The following is a 13,156-nucleotide window of genomic DNA, read 5'->3' as shown; positions in this document are numbered from 1 at the left end:
CCTTGGCCCAAATAACATGAGTCCTTATCCATTTCATTTGTTTTTGGTTATCTCCTCAATTTTTTTATTATGTTTCATTCAATAACAACACAAGCCCATTACTTAACAAAAAATATTAGATTCAACACCCAAAAATCTAATAACTTAATTATCACTATCTCATCATTACTGCTAATCTAATCTTACATCAGTAAATATCAGGCTGATTCACAACACCTGCACTACCTGAATTTCTAGTAAGACCTGTCTCTTTTTTCTTTCTCCAACATATTTCAGCAAGTGAGAAAAAAAAAAACTTTCTCACAGTAGTATTGCCATTTTATTATGGCGGTGCTATGATATTGAAATAAGATTTTCTTTCAGCATCTACTGAAATGAGGTGGTAACGAGGAGAGTTAGATACGTATTGGTATTGTTGTTGCAGGAGCAGACACAAACTATGAAATAACAATGGTGGCAGGAGTTGTGTTAAAAATATTAAATAGTTGTTAATAGTTTAATGAAAATAACTTTTTTGTTGATTTTTGTTGTCATTGAATATGGACATGCTGTTTTTATTTTGTAGTTGGATCAAGTTATTCGACAATAAACCATTAATAAAAAATTATTTTGGGTTATAATAATAATAATAATAATAATAATAATAATAATAATAATAATTATTATTATTATTATTATTATTATTATTATTATTATTATTATTATTATTATTTGGATATGGCATGATATTTAGAGCATGTAGTAGTTATTTATAGTTTGGTACATGAAAATCAAATAGGACCATGATAATGCTATCATAGTAATAATGAATTAAAATTATAAATCACAGTAAAATAATAATAATAATAATAATATCTTAAATCTTTCTATTATTTTATCTTTTTTTACAAATTCATTAAATTTTAAAACACAATTTTTTAATTAAAAATTATCTTTATTGTAAAAAATAAATCACATAATTTAAGTATATATATAAAAATATAAAATAAAATAAAGAAAATTAATAAAAAATAATAAACAAATTGAAAAAAATATGTTCGAAAAATTATAAACCCTAACTGTTAAATCCTAAACCCTAAATTCTCGACAACAAACTCTAAACATTAACCTCCAATCCAAAATCTCTAAATTATAGCTCAAATCTTAAATCATAAATTCTAAACTACAAATTTAAATAAAAAATACCAAATAAATAATCTTTAACCATAAATGCTAACTCATAAATCCTAAATCATAAATCACACTTTCTATTCTATCAACAATAAACACTAATTTCTTAACTCTAAACCTTAAATAATATTATACATAGTAAAATATTAATAAAGATATTTTGTATAACTTTTTTAATTAAAAATACCAAAACTTTAACATTTATTATATACAATCCTTTAAATTAAAAAATTTCTACTAAAACCTAATATTTCAAAATGTCAAATCTAATATTGTAATGATTGTAATGAGTAAACGAGTTTTTAATTTTTATGTGAGAATAATTTTGTTTCAAAGGGTTTATTAAATAATATTAAAGTTAACCTAAAATCTTCTTCTATCAATTTAATTGTCATAAAATCATTTATAGATGTACACCTATAATTTTTATAAGTTGCATTTTTTTTTTGCTATACAAATTAAATTATGTGAACAGACTAATACACATTAACATAAAATAGATATATAACCAATTTTTATTCAGAACATATTTATAATTTTAGCCTTCAATCAATTTATTAATATGAATTATAGTTGTTTTTAAATCATATATATATACATATATATTCTTCTTTTAGTTTTATTATTAAGAGTCATTGGAAGAAAACAATAGTAAATCTTTTGGTGATGGAAAAAATAATAAAACCCTGACACTAGTGCCACACAACAATCATGAGATTTAAAAAAAGGTTGAATCGAAAGCTCGCGATTTGGGTGAGAATTCTCGTAATTTGGGTGAAAAATTAAGAGTTGTTAAAGGGAAGGATGCGATTACAGAATTATTGGCTCCTCACATGCCTGATGGTCATGTTAATGAGGCATGTATGGATGATGGAGAGGGTTGACAACAAGTGCTACATAAGGAAAAATTCACAATGGATCAGCCATTAGGTTTGAAGGACCAAGATGAAAAGTAACACAAATATGGTTCGAGAAGGGTTCCAAGGCCCAATTTGCATGGTGATGGAGGCAAATTAATTGGCATTAGGATGGGGAAGCGAGAAAAATATGAAATTGCGCCATCTCTATCGCACAAAACTCCTACACATCGTGGAATTTCTCTACGGAAGCGTCCGCGGCCTTCCTCTCTGCAGAACTCGCCAGTTGATAAAAATGGTGGCACAACGGAGAAAACTTTAATAGACGAAAGTATGGCAGGTGCAGCGTTAGGGGGTCTGAAGGTGATAATTATTGAGGATTAGAGTGTGCTAGTACCACAGGACAAACCACCTATTAAGGTTGGTGATTCTATTTAGAGTTTATGTTTTTATTTATTCTATCCCTTTATTTATGGATAGTTTAAATCTGATTGTTTGGAATATTAGGGGTGCTTCTAATAAGTTAGCCCGGGTGCATTGTAAAGAACTTGTTAGAAAATTTAGACCTATTTTTTTTATTGTGGTTGAAACTCACTCCCCTTTCAGCATTTAAAATTGTTTTGGGAAAGATTGGGGTATCACTCTGTTGGTATAGTGGAAGCAGAGGGGGCATAAGGGGGTATTTGGTTTCTATCATCTATGAAGGGTGTTTGCTATAAGTTCATTGATGGTTTTGATCAAGGTGTTACTGTTGAGGTTCAATCTGATAATTTAATTTGGAGGTGTAGTGGTATTTATGGTAGTCCTCGATTTAATAAAAGGGTTCTCCTTTGGGATTATCTTGTTGCACAATCCATAGTTTTTCAAGGACCTTGGATTGTTCTTGGTGATTTTAATGAAGTCATATTTTCTTATGAATCTAAGGGCTGTCAATTTTCTCATCAAAGAAGAGACATGTTTGCTACTTCATTAGGGGATAGTGGTTTGTTTGATCTGAAGACTATTGGGAGACAGTTTTCTTGGTATAGGAGGGTGAAAAATTATGTTGATGTGGCAAAAAATCTTGACCGAGTCTATATAAATAGTTGTTGGTTATCTATCTTTACAGAGGCTTATGCAGAAGTTTTAAATAGGCTTCAGTCTGATCATTGCCCTATTCTGATGTGTTGTAAAGATCGTCCTCAGCCTAAAGAAAATCGACCTTTCCGATTTGTTGCTGTTTGGGCTACTCATCCCAGGTATAGGGATATTGTGAATCAGTCATGGTAGTCTGGTAATAGAGGGATTCATGGCAAGCTTTCGGAAGTACAGAAGAATTCACTAGAGTTTAATTCGAAGGTATTTGGTAACATTTTTGTTAAGAAATGTGAATTAGAGTAGCAAATTAATTATTTACAAAAGCGTTTGGAAGTGGTAGATAGCATTTATTTACGTCAGAAAGAGCAACATTTGCTTAATAATTATAATAATACTCTAGTGCAAGAAGAGCTCCTATGGTTCCAAAAGTCCAGAGAGCAGAGGGTAAGGTTCGAGGATAGGAATACAAGATTCTTTCATATTCAAACTCTTGTGCAAAGAAAGCATAATAAGATTCATGGCCTTTTTCTCAAGGATGGAGTGTGGGAAACTGATCCAGAGGTTTTGAGTCAAGAAGCAGAGTCTTTCTATAAAAGCTTATTCTATCGTTTAGATGATATTGATTTGGGTTGCCTTGGTGATGTGCCTCTTCCTTCTTTGAATGAGGAAGCTTGCAATAATCTTACGACACCAGTTACTATGGAGGAAGTCAAAACAGCTGTTTTTCACATGAACTCTTTTAAAGTTCTGGGTCCTGATGGGTTTCAAGCTTTCTTCTTCAAAGAATATTGGGAAATCATTGGTCTTGATGTTTGGAAGATGGTTAAGCAGGCATTTTTCGGTGTTACTCTTGATCCGAGAATGATGGAGACCTTACTGGTTCTTACTCCAAAGGTTGATATCTATGAAAAATTTTAGGCCGATTAGTCTCTGTAATGTAGTTTACAAGATCATCACGAAGGTCCTTGTTAATAGGCTCCGTCCTCATCTTGTAGAGATTGTTGGCCCGCTTCAAGGAGGATTTATTCCGGGACGAGGAACTCCTGACAACATCATTATTGCTCAAGAAATCCTCCACTTTATAAAGAAGACTAAATCAAAGAAGGGCACACTGGCCTTTAAAATTGATCTGGAGAAAGCTTATGACAGAGTTGATTGGAGGTTTTTAGCTCATATCCTTAAGAGCTTTAGTTTTCCTATTCCTACAATTAATTTGATTATGAATTGTGTCACTGCTTCCTCCTTATATATTCTTTGGAATGGGAATCGTCTGAATGGCTTTACTCCTAACTGGGGTCTTAGACAAAGAGATTCTATGTCACCCTATCTTTTTGTGTTGTGTATGGAGAGATTGACATGCTTTATTAGTCATCAGGTTGATTTGGGTTTGTGGGATCCAGTTGTTATTTCTCGAGGAGGACGAAGAATATCCCACTTAATGTTTGCAGATGACTTGCTTCTATTCTGTAAAGCTACAAAGAGACAAGTGCAAAATATGATGTTGGTCTTAAAGACTTTTTGCAAAGCATCTGTGATGAAGATTAATGTGGAGAAGTCTAAAACGCTTTACTCCAAGAATGTCTCTGCAACAAGAAAAGAGGTTTTCACTGTGGTATCCTCTACCAAATTTGTTTAGGACTTGGGCAAGTATCTTGGAGTTACCCTTAGCCATTCTAGGGTGACCCGTTCAGCTTTTAATAGTGTCTTGGATAAGATTCGGAGTAGACTAGCAAGCTGGAAATGGAGTTTACTAAATCGAACTGGTAGACCCTGCTTGGTTAATTTTGTTGCAGCCGCTATTCCCACATACTAGATGCATGTCTCTATTTTTCCTAAAGGAATCATTAGTAAATTGGAATCTATGATGATGAATTTTCTTTGAAAAGGACAAGTTGATGGAAGAGGATTGAATCATGTTAGTTGGAAGGTGCTGGTTACTCCAAAAAAAGTATAGAGGTTTGGGGATTAGAGATTCTTATTGTGTGAATATTGCTCTTTTTGAGAAACTAGTTTAAACTTTTTTTCAGCAGCCAAACAAGTTATGGGTTCAATTGTTGGATGCCAAATACCGATCATCTCTATATGATTGTTTTAGTTGTCCTAAGAACAAGAACTCTCCTATTTGGAGGAGTCTTTACAAGGCTTGAAAAGTATTGAAAGATGGATTTACTTGGTGTATTAAAAATTTGAATCAAAATTTTTGATTTTCTAACTAGAGGAGAGAATGACAGTTATCTAATGTCCAATGACAACAAAAACCAACAAAAAAATTATCTTCATTAAATTATTAACGATTGCTTAATACTTCCAACACAATTCCTGTCACTACTGTGCTGCTCCACAGTTTGTGTCTATTCTTACAACAACAACATCAATATGTATTCAATTTTCTTTTTACCACCTCATTTCAGTAGGTACTAAAAAAATTTTGTTTCAGCATCATAGCATAACCCTTTTATTATATATGTTTCTCAAGTTTCAACAATTCTTATCTTTTCAATTTTCTGGCCTTAACTCTCTGTCCTTAATTAATTATGTGTCTTATTAGTTTCATACACATGAAATGAACCTTTCTCTTTCTTAATTTGGTTTGTAATTATTGCAGACGAGGAAAAGTATAGTACCTAGCTAGCTAGTAAGTAGTATAGTACCTAGAAAAAGTATCACAAGAAAAGAGATGATGGAGATACAATATGAGAAAACCAAGTTGGATCCGAACTTTCCAGACTTGGGCCTTCATTCAAAATCATTTTTGGGACAAAAGAATTACAAAAATATTGTGGGCAAGGGGCCCATTTCTATCAAAACTAGTATAGAAGCCCCTCAAGTGTTAATGTCATTAACTATTTTATGCTTCTGGATTCTCAAATTCATCTTTAAAATAAAAATATAAAATTTTATGTTTTTGTATTTTATTTGATGATAAATTAAAATAAGTTATAAAAATTTAATTAATTTTATTTTTTTATTCAAAAAATTTTTAAAAAATATAATAATTAAAAATTTAATTATAAAAAATTAATAAAAAAAATAATAAAAAATAAGTTATGTTTTTTATTAGTATTTTTGTATTAAGATAAATACAAAATATACTAATTTAATATCTTTGAACACAATATTTCTATTCATATCTTATATGTGAAATACGATTTTGTGTTTCTATGTCACTGTCTCAATATCTGATTCCTGAAAACAAAGGTGTAATTATGTTTAGGATTAGATTTCAGATTAAGAATATGAATCTATTACTACTGGTTAGTGAATGTAAAATGACATTTAAGATACTTTAATCACGTATTTAAATTAATCTTGTAATAATCTCATACAGTTTAGACAAATAGAAGAAGACAGAAAACCCATAAAGGTAAAAAAAAAAAAAAAGTAAATCCTTGGGTTTACTAATAACTCCTTTACATGCTATTCCAAATTAGTCATATTAAAAAAAATAAAAAAAAATGGGGCCATGATGAGAGAGAAGTGGCCACCATCACTGACCAATTTCTTCCTACTTCCCACAGCTGTTTGGAGTACTATTTTCTTCTCTAACAAATATTTTATTCCATCCTATATATAGAGTTGATATAAAATTAAGACACCTGATTTCAGTTAGATTTTAAATCTAAATAATATTACACACTTAAAAATTTATATACAAATGAATAGAAAATGGTTGATACAATAGATAAATATTCTAATAAATAATTTTATAAACTTTAATTTTAGAAGGTGGGATTTATACTCTGTTTTGTTTGTTTGTTAAAATGATGATAATTCATTTAAATTTTAAACAGAATGAAAAAGAAAATAAAAGAGAAGAAATTATTCCGGATTCCGCTGCCAATATTCCGAGTGCTTTCTTCTCCTTCCACCCACTAACTGTTTAAGTTGGAAAATTTTTGAGCTGTCCCTTTTACACTGCTGCGTTTTGGTCAATAACTCAAACACCAAACCGTTTTGGTTTTTAGTTGGTAAGTGTGTGTCTTTGTTTTTTGTTTCACATTTTCGTTTCAAATGGGATGTGGGTTTCACACTCTAACCACTGCAAACTGAAGAAAAAAGAGCTGTTACCAGGTTTGTTTCTGCATTTTCCTTTAATACCATTTACTCAATTTGTTATTTTTCTGCTTAAAGTTAGCAACTTGTGGGCTTGATGAGGTTAAAATTTTGAACTTTTGATGTTTTTAAGTATTTGGGTGGGCTTTGCTTTTTGAGTGTCAATTTGAATTTTGATGTGGAAATTGAGTATATGTGAAGATTCAGACAAAGTGATGGAATTTTGTGCTGTTCAGTTCAATTTGTTGTCTTGTATAGTGTGGAAATTGGAATTGTCTCTCATAGTGTATAGTGTTATGTTATATGCTACTGATTTTGTTGTTAAAGCTCTGTTTTTGAATTATGGTATATACTTTTTTCCAGACAGCCATTATGTTAGATAATCAGCTTTAGGTATCTTATTAGTTGTTAGGGATGAGTTTGTCTCCTACTTTATCCCTCTTCTAATTACTGTCTTTTTTTTTTATTTTTTTGTCAGTGTATGTTATCTATCAAGGGCTTGAAGTTTTCTCAACAATCTTCTTCTAAAAGGTTACCAATCTTGGTTTTGATATTCTTTTTTTTCTTTTGGCAGTGCTTTATTTTCATTTTTTCTTTAATCCTCATCACTCTGCCACCATGAATTCGAATTAACTGTTATTCATTTTCTTTCTTATGGATAAGGTGTTCTTGCTTCTATTATTTTCATTCATGGGGAAGATCACCACTTCTGCAGTACAGCCTGTGTCTCAAGAAGCTTCAACTGATGATGAGATTTTTATGCAGCAGAGCTTGATCTTTGATGATAGTCTCAAGGTACTTTGGTCATGTGTAATGCCCTTTTATGTGGCGAAGTTTGTTCCTCGACCATACCTCCGTCATGGCTAGTGCCTGTTTGCATAATGTATCTCTTGCTTTTATTATATGATTTTGTTTGCTAACTATTTCTCATATTTTCATCACTGTTCCTAGGATTTGAAAAATCTCAGATCACAGTTATACTCAGCTGCCGAGTATTTTGAACTTTCATACACCAATGATGACCAAAAACAAATGTGAGTTACTTGCTGCGTGCTGTTATATATGCATGATGGTAGTATTATATCCCTTATTCCCATCTTTATTTTGTTTTCTCTTTTCGTGTTGTGGTCGCAGAGTGGTAGAGACATTAAAGGATTATGCGATTAAAGCTCTTGTGAATACTGTGGATCATTTAGGTTCTGTGACATATAAAGTGAATGACTTGTTGGAAGAGAAGGTTGTTGAAGTTTCCGGAGCAGAGCTACGTGTATCTTGTATTGAGCAGGTATACTTAGTGATCTCCACTTTGCTTCAGATAAAGTTAGTCCATTAAAGGAAAGCTCAAACTAATTGCTGTGACAGTGGAAAATTCATTTATCTTTATCTTAGATTATTGGAGGCATCAACATGGGTTTGTTGCTTTGAGGTGCTGAGAATAAATATGTTTTTACTTTTTAGGCATAGTTAGAATCATTTCATATATTCTTTTCTCCTTTATTTATAGGATCCAGGATGAGTCATAAAATGTATGGTTACTAGGAAGTGAAAAAACTTAGAAATTCATGTTGGGTCCTCTTTTAATGCTTCTGGATACTCTAAATTGACATCATTCATTATTGATTTAAGTGTTTGTATCGATACATGTAGATAGAAGTTTGCATTTAGATGTTAATCTTATGAGAATTTCAGATGTTTAGCAGTATAGTATCTTATTAGCATTAAGCATTTATATCCGGATAATGTCATATCCATTATTCTAGTCTAGTATCTAGCAGGATAAGACTTGGTTTTGTTTATTGTATCACTTTTAGAGAGTCATGTATGTTTATCGCATCAGATAATGGTAGCAGTATAAAAATCAGTGGAGCTATATTCAGTTATTGTGATCAATGGCTAAAATCTGATAGTGGTGCTCATAGGGAATCTTTGCATGGCTGATAATTATCTGTCTATTACAAATGACTTTCGAGTTAGAAGCTTGCTTCGCCAGTATGTTGTTATTTGCATAATTTTTCATATAAAGTTGTTTTTGAGGAGCTCTGTCTTGATATCATTGAAATTGATTATTGTGAAATTTTGTGAAGACGGTTAACATTTTCTTCTTGGTGCATAACATGGTACATTAGAGAATGAGGACGTGCCAAGATTATATGGATCACGAGGGGCGTACCCAACAGTCGCTGGTGATCAGTACTCCAAAATATCACAAGCGGTATATTCTACCAGGCAAGTATATACTGCATTCTTCTTAAAACTGTCATCTTACTTAACTTGTTACTTTCTCCACTTCCATTATACTTTCTTTCTATCACTTATTAGGAAGTAAGCCTGTGATTTTAAATTCTCACATTCCTTTAATTTGTAAGTTCAGCTGGGGAGACCATGCATGGCGCGAACCAGACAAAATCGTCCTATGTTGGGTGCAACCTAGATGACGAAGATGACTGGCTTCACTTCAAGAGTGGTACCTTCTGCTTTCCAATATCAATCATCTTCGGGCTAACCTTAAAAATATAAACTTATATTCCTTTCACTCTATTTGTGTCCCAAAAGCTGTTCGAGCTACAATTAGAGAAACACCAACATCTACAGCAAGGTAACTACAAATTCTGCATGCTGTTGTCACATTAAATTGGCCTTTTACTCGGATAAGTATCTTGACATAATTCTTCATTTTGACGCAGTAGAGGGCGTTCACCATCACCTTCTGTCCAAACTGAGAGACCTGGAGGTTTTTCATTCACCTCAACCATGCCAAGAAAAGTTTTAGGTTGGTATACACACAGATCTTATAATATAAATATACTAGAGTTCATGTTATTTTTGTCTTTCAAATTGTTATTTCTTTTTCATGTCCAAACAATGGCGAAGATATAGGTTAGGTTTCGTAGTTACCCGAATTCATAGTTGTTTTACGTGTAATGTAGATAAGCGTTCTGTTTCACCGCATAGATTCCCACTTTTACGCACCGGGTCGCGGTCAAGTAGGCCTACAACACCAAAGAGCAGTAGACCAACTACTCCAAACCCTGCTAGACCAACCACACCCAATCCTTCCAATGCAAGACAAAGGGTAAGTTTAACATTGTTTCTTTACAAATTTCAATTAAATTAATGACATAAATGCTAGTTGTTTGCTCGGTACAATATGAACAAATTCTATAGTTTCTTCAACCACATCTCCATTTATGTTTCTACCAGTACCCGTCTGAGCCACGGAAATCAGCTTCAATGCGATTGCCGGCCGAAAGAGACAATGGCAAAGAAGTCGAACAATACCCCAGTAAAAGTAAACGTCTTCTGAAGGCGTTGTTAAGCAGGCGCAAGTCTAAGAAGGATGACATGCTATATACATACTTAGATGAGTATTGATGCACAAAATCTAGAAGCAAAGGGAAAGAGAAAAGATGTCATGAAAGCTTGGAAACAAGTCAATTTTGCATTATAGTATTTCGTCCATTTGATCCAATAGGTTTCACTTTGTCACTTAAGAAGAAGTATTATACGGTTGTTATTGTTATTATATAGTCTCCAAAATGGTCTTGCATGATAGTTTCATTGTTGATATTTTATTTTTAATGGTTAAACATGTTATATAATCAAGTAAATTTGGTTTCTCTTTTCGACTTTTCGGTTTGCAGGGTAAGGCTACATATGTTTCTCAAATTTGAGCAAATAACATGACTTTTAATTTATCTACAGTAATATCAAAAAATTTTTCTAATCTACTTGATTTTGGTATCTATTTTTCCTTATCAAATAATATTTTTCATGCCAATTATCCAAAAAGCTACTTCCATTTTCTTCCTAAATGCCATTTAAAGCAATAAGCAACATTCCTCTTTTTACAAGTTGGATGGAAGTCATAAATTTGTTGGTGGAAGAATATCAATTTTGCCACATGAATGAGTAAAACTTGGTTACACAATCTTAGAACAGAATCCAATAAAAGGATATGAAAGTGAAAAATGCAAACACAAATACAAATATACTATGAGAAACCTAATAGGATTATATATAATGGTTGGAGTAGCAATACATTCTTTAAGAATAAGAAAAGTAAATGTCACAACTCCATTCCTTGACCAAATTCTTCAATCGTTTTTGTGGCCAGTGTAAGGACATCTACAAAAGCACTAAAAGATGCCCGAAGAAATCTTGCTTCCGTTGCCTCAAAGTGCCTGAATGGAACATAGGAAAAAAAGTACCATTAGATATTCTGCAGAACCCTTTAAGCTGAATTAACTAATTACAGAAAAAAGTTTACTTTCTTAAAGATAAAATCCAACAAGTTTTAGGCATTCTCATCACATCAACTAATGATAATTTAATCACCATAACTGATGATGATTGATGACTGGAGATTGATTACAAAGATATGTTCGGTCCACGTTCGTGAAACATTGTATTTGTGTTGGATCACATGGCAGGTAGGTCAGAAATGTGTGGCTTAAGTAGTAAGTAACAAACTATTAGCTAATCACATATCTGTCTAACTAATCAATAACAACTCAATCTAAACAATAATTAAACCGAAGTAATCGTTTACTATTAGAACATTAGCGGAACAAGAATTGTTTCAGTTGAACAGGAAAGGATGCACAAGGCATGCAGATCATAATAATAGCATAGAGGGTAGAGAAGAGACTCACACTGAAAGCTTTCCATGAGACACTGCCATGAGTCGTTTCACCTTGTCTGGTTGCAACTGCAGTAGACATGAAATCAAATTAGAAACCCAATGAGAAATTTTTGGGTAAAAGAATGGAAATTTGATAGCTTGAAGAAACAATGACCTCCTTATCAACAGCTAAGGCTGCGCATACGATAGCAGCATTTTGTTCATGTCCAAAATCCACTTCTAGGTCACTGTAATGGTCATGAACAGTTACTAAGAGACAAATTTGGTAGATTAGCTTATCAAAGTTTTCATCATTGATTCTCCAAATATTTATCAGAAGTTGGTGAGTTCGTATTCAAATAACACGGTAGCCACTTGCACACAGCTATAATTCACAAATAAGGGATCAGATACCAAACAAGACCACACACTAGAAATAAGGTAAACAAAAGAAGACAAAAATCAAAACTTGGGAGTCATAATATTCATGGATAGCATATAAAACAATGCAAATAGAAGATTAAAAAAATATTAAATTTTTCACAGAGAGAGAGAGAGACCAGCTGAATGGCCATTGGGAACCAGCTTCTGCTGTTGCTGTGGCAGCCATTTCTGTTCTGATTGGCGAGAGCGAACAGGGGTTGGAGACGAAGAGGGAAGCTCCTGAGGTAGATGGCTAGGGTTTTTCTTTGTTGAGCGCAGTGTTGAGAAGTGAAATAGTTGAACTTGATGAATCAAACACTACAATTGGGAGTGACAACTTTCGTTTTGGTTTCTTGTTGGTTCTTTTCTTCCTTCTTAGAATGTGTACACCATGACTACTACTGCATTTGATCTCCACTCACTAAAATATCTAATTATTTTCTCTTGTATTTTCCATATTTGTGCCATGGGATTCTTTATTTAAATAAATTAAATAAATCTTTTATTTACTAAAATAAATACTTTTAAAAATTAATACGAAAATGATTAGGATTAGTTATCTCGTTTACAGATAAGTTTGAATGTATCTCGTATATACTGTAAATGAGATAAACGTATCTCGTATACACTGTAAACGACACTGTAAACAAGATAAGGTTGGGTCAATGGTGCATGTATCTCGTATATACTGTAAATGAGATAAACGTATCTCGTATACACTGTAAACGACACTGTAAACAAGATAAGGCTGGGTCAATGGTGCTAGCAACCTATACCCCACCATTTCAATCTCTTTTCTCCATATACCATCAAGGTTGTTCAATATCAAACTCTTCAACTCGAACAACGAATTCAGACGCCGAGTACACATCAGTATCTGATTCTCACACTCAAATACCGCTACTACTTGACATTTTTTTTTATTTTTTGGAAAAAAAATAGAAAAGAAGAAGAT

The 13,156-nt window shown here is 32.5% G+C and overlaps 2 protein-coding genes across 7 annotated transcripts; one reads left to right on the top strand and one right to left on the bottom strand.

The window, feature by feature from the left end:
• Positions 1-6,719: 6,719 nt before the first annotated feature.
• Positions 6,720-10,784, top strand: LOC107605885 (protein ABIL2). 6 transcript variants are annotated; one of them, XM_016307821.3, is made up of 11 exons: positions 6,720-7,175; positions 7,636-7,688; positions 7,821-7,952; positions 8,109-8,191; positions 8,292-8,442; positions 9,284-9,383; positions 9,529-9,621; positions 9,711-9,753; positions 9,842-9,927; positions 10,085-10,230; positions 10,359-10,784. In XM_016307821.3, the coding sequence occupies exons 3-11, from the start codon at positions 7,848-7,850 to the stop codon at positions 10,527-10,529; spliced, it is 978 nt and encodes a 325-aa protein (XP_016163307.1). In that variant the 5' UTR covers positions 6,720-7,175; positions 7,636-7,688; positions 7,821-7,847; the 3' UTR covers positions 10,530-10,784. The 6 variants fall into 6 exon arrangements, with proteins under 6 accessions (XP_016163307.1, XP_016163308.1, XP_088350092.1 ...); XM_088493967.1 differs by having other exon boundaries at positions 6,915-7,072; positions 9,845-9,927; XM_016307823.3 differs by having other exon boundaries at positions 6,915-7,175; positions 9,845-9,927.
• A 232-nt stretch (positions 10,785-11,016) lies between these two features.
• On the bottom strand, positions 11,017-12,633 carry LOC107605884 (transcription factor). Its single transcript, XM_016307820.3, has 4 exons — positions 12,339-12,633; positions 11,954-12,026; positions 11,810-11,865; positions 11,017-11,338 (listed from the first exon to the last, which is right to left on the bottom strand). The coding sequence occupies exons 1-4, from the start codon at positions 12,386-12,388 to the stop codon at positions 11,224-11,226; spliced, it is 294 nt and encodes a 97-aa protein (XP_016163306.1). The 5' UTR covers positions 12,389-12,633; the 3' UTR covers positions 11,017-11,223.
• Positions 12,634-13,156: the final 523 nt, after the last annotated feature.

The sequence above is a fragment of the Arachis ipaensis genome, chromosome B7 (assembly GCF_059453495.1).
Source record: "Arachis ipaensis isolate K30076 ecotype BB chromosome B7, ASM5945349v1, whole genome shotgun sequence".
Lineage (NCBI taxonomy): Eukaryota > Viridiplantae > Streptophyta > Magnoliopsida > Fabales > Fabaceae > Arachis > Arachis ipaensis.
Note: the sequence above shows the minus strand (reverse complement) of the source record. Positions and strands in the feature narration are given on the sequence as shown.

Bases quoted from the DNA above. Each gene is read 5' to 3' on its own strand.
- LOC107605885 (XM_016307821.3), top strand. From the start codon at position 7,848: ATGGGGAAGATCACCACTTCTGCAGTACAGCCTGTGTCTCAAGAAGCT. The intron at 8,192-8,291 runs GTGAGTTACTTG...TTGTGGTCGCAG, and splicing joins AATGATGACCAAAAACAAAT to AGTGGTAGAGACATTAAAGG. The intron at 10,231-10,358 runs GTAAGTTTAACA...TGTTTCTACCAG, and splicing joins CTTCCAATGCAAGACAAAGG to TACCCGTCTGAGCCACGGAA.
- LOC107605884 (XM_016307820.3), bottom strand. From the start codon at position 12,388: ATGGCTGCCACAGCAACAGCAGAAGCTGGTTCCCAATGGCCATTCAGC. The intron at 12,027-12,338 runs GTCTCTCTCTCT...TGACCATTACAG, and splicing joins TCCCAATGGCCATTCAGCTG to TGACCTAGAAGTGGATTTTG. The intron at 11,339-11,809 runs GTGAGTCTCTTC...TGTTCCATTCAG, and splicing joins TCTCATGGAAAGCTTTCAGT to GCACTTTGAGGCAACGGAAG.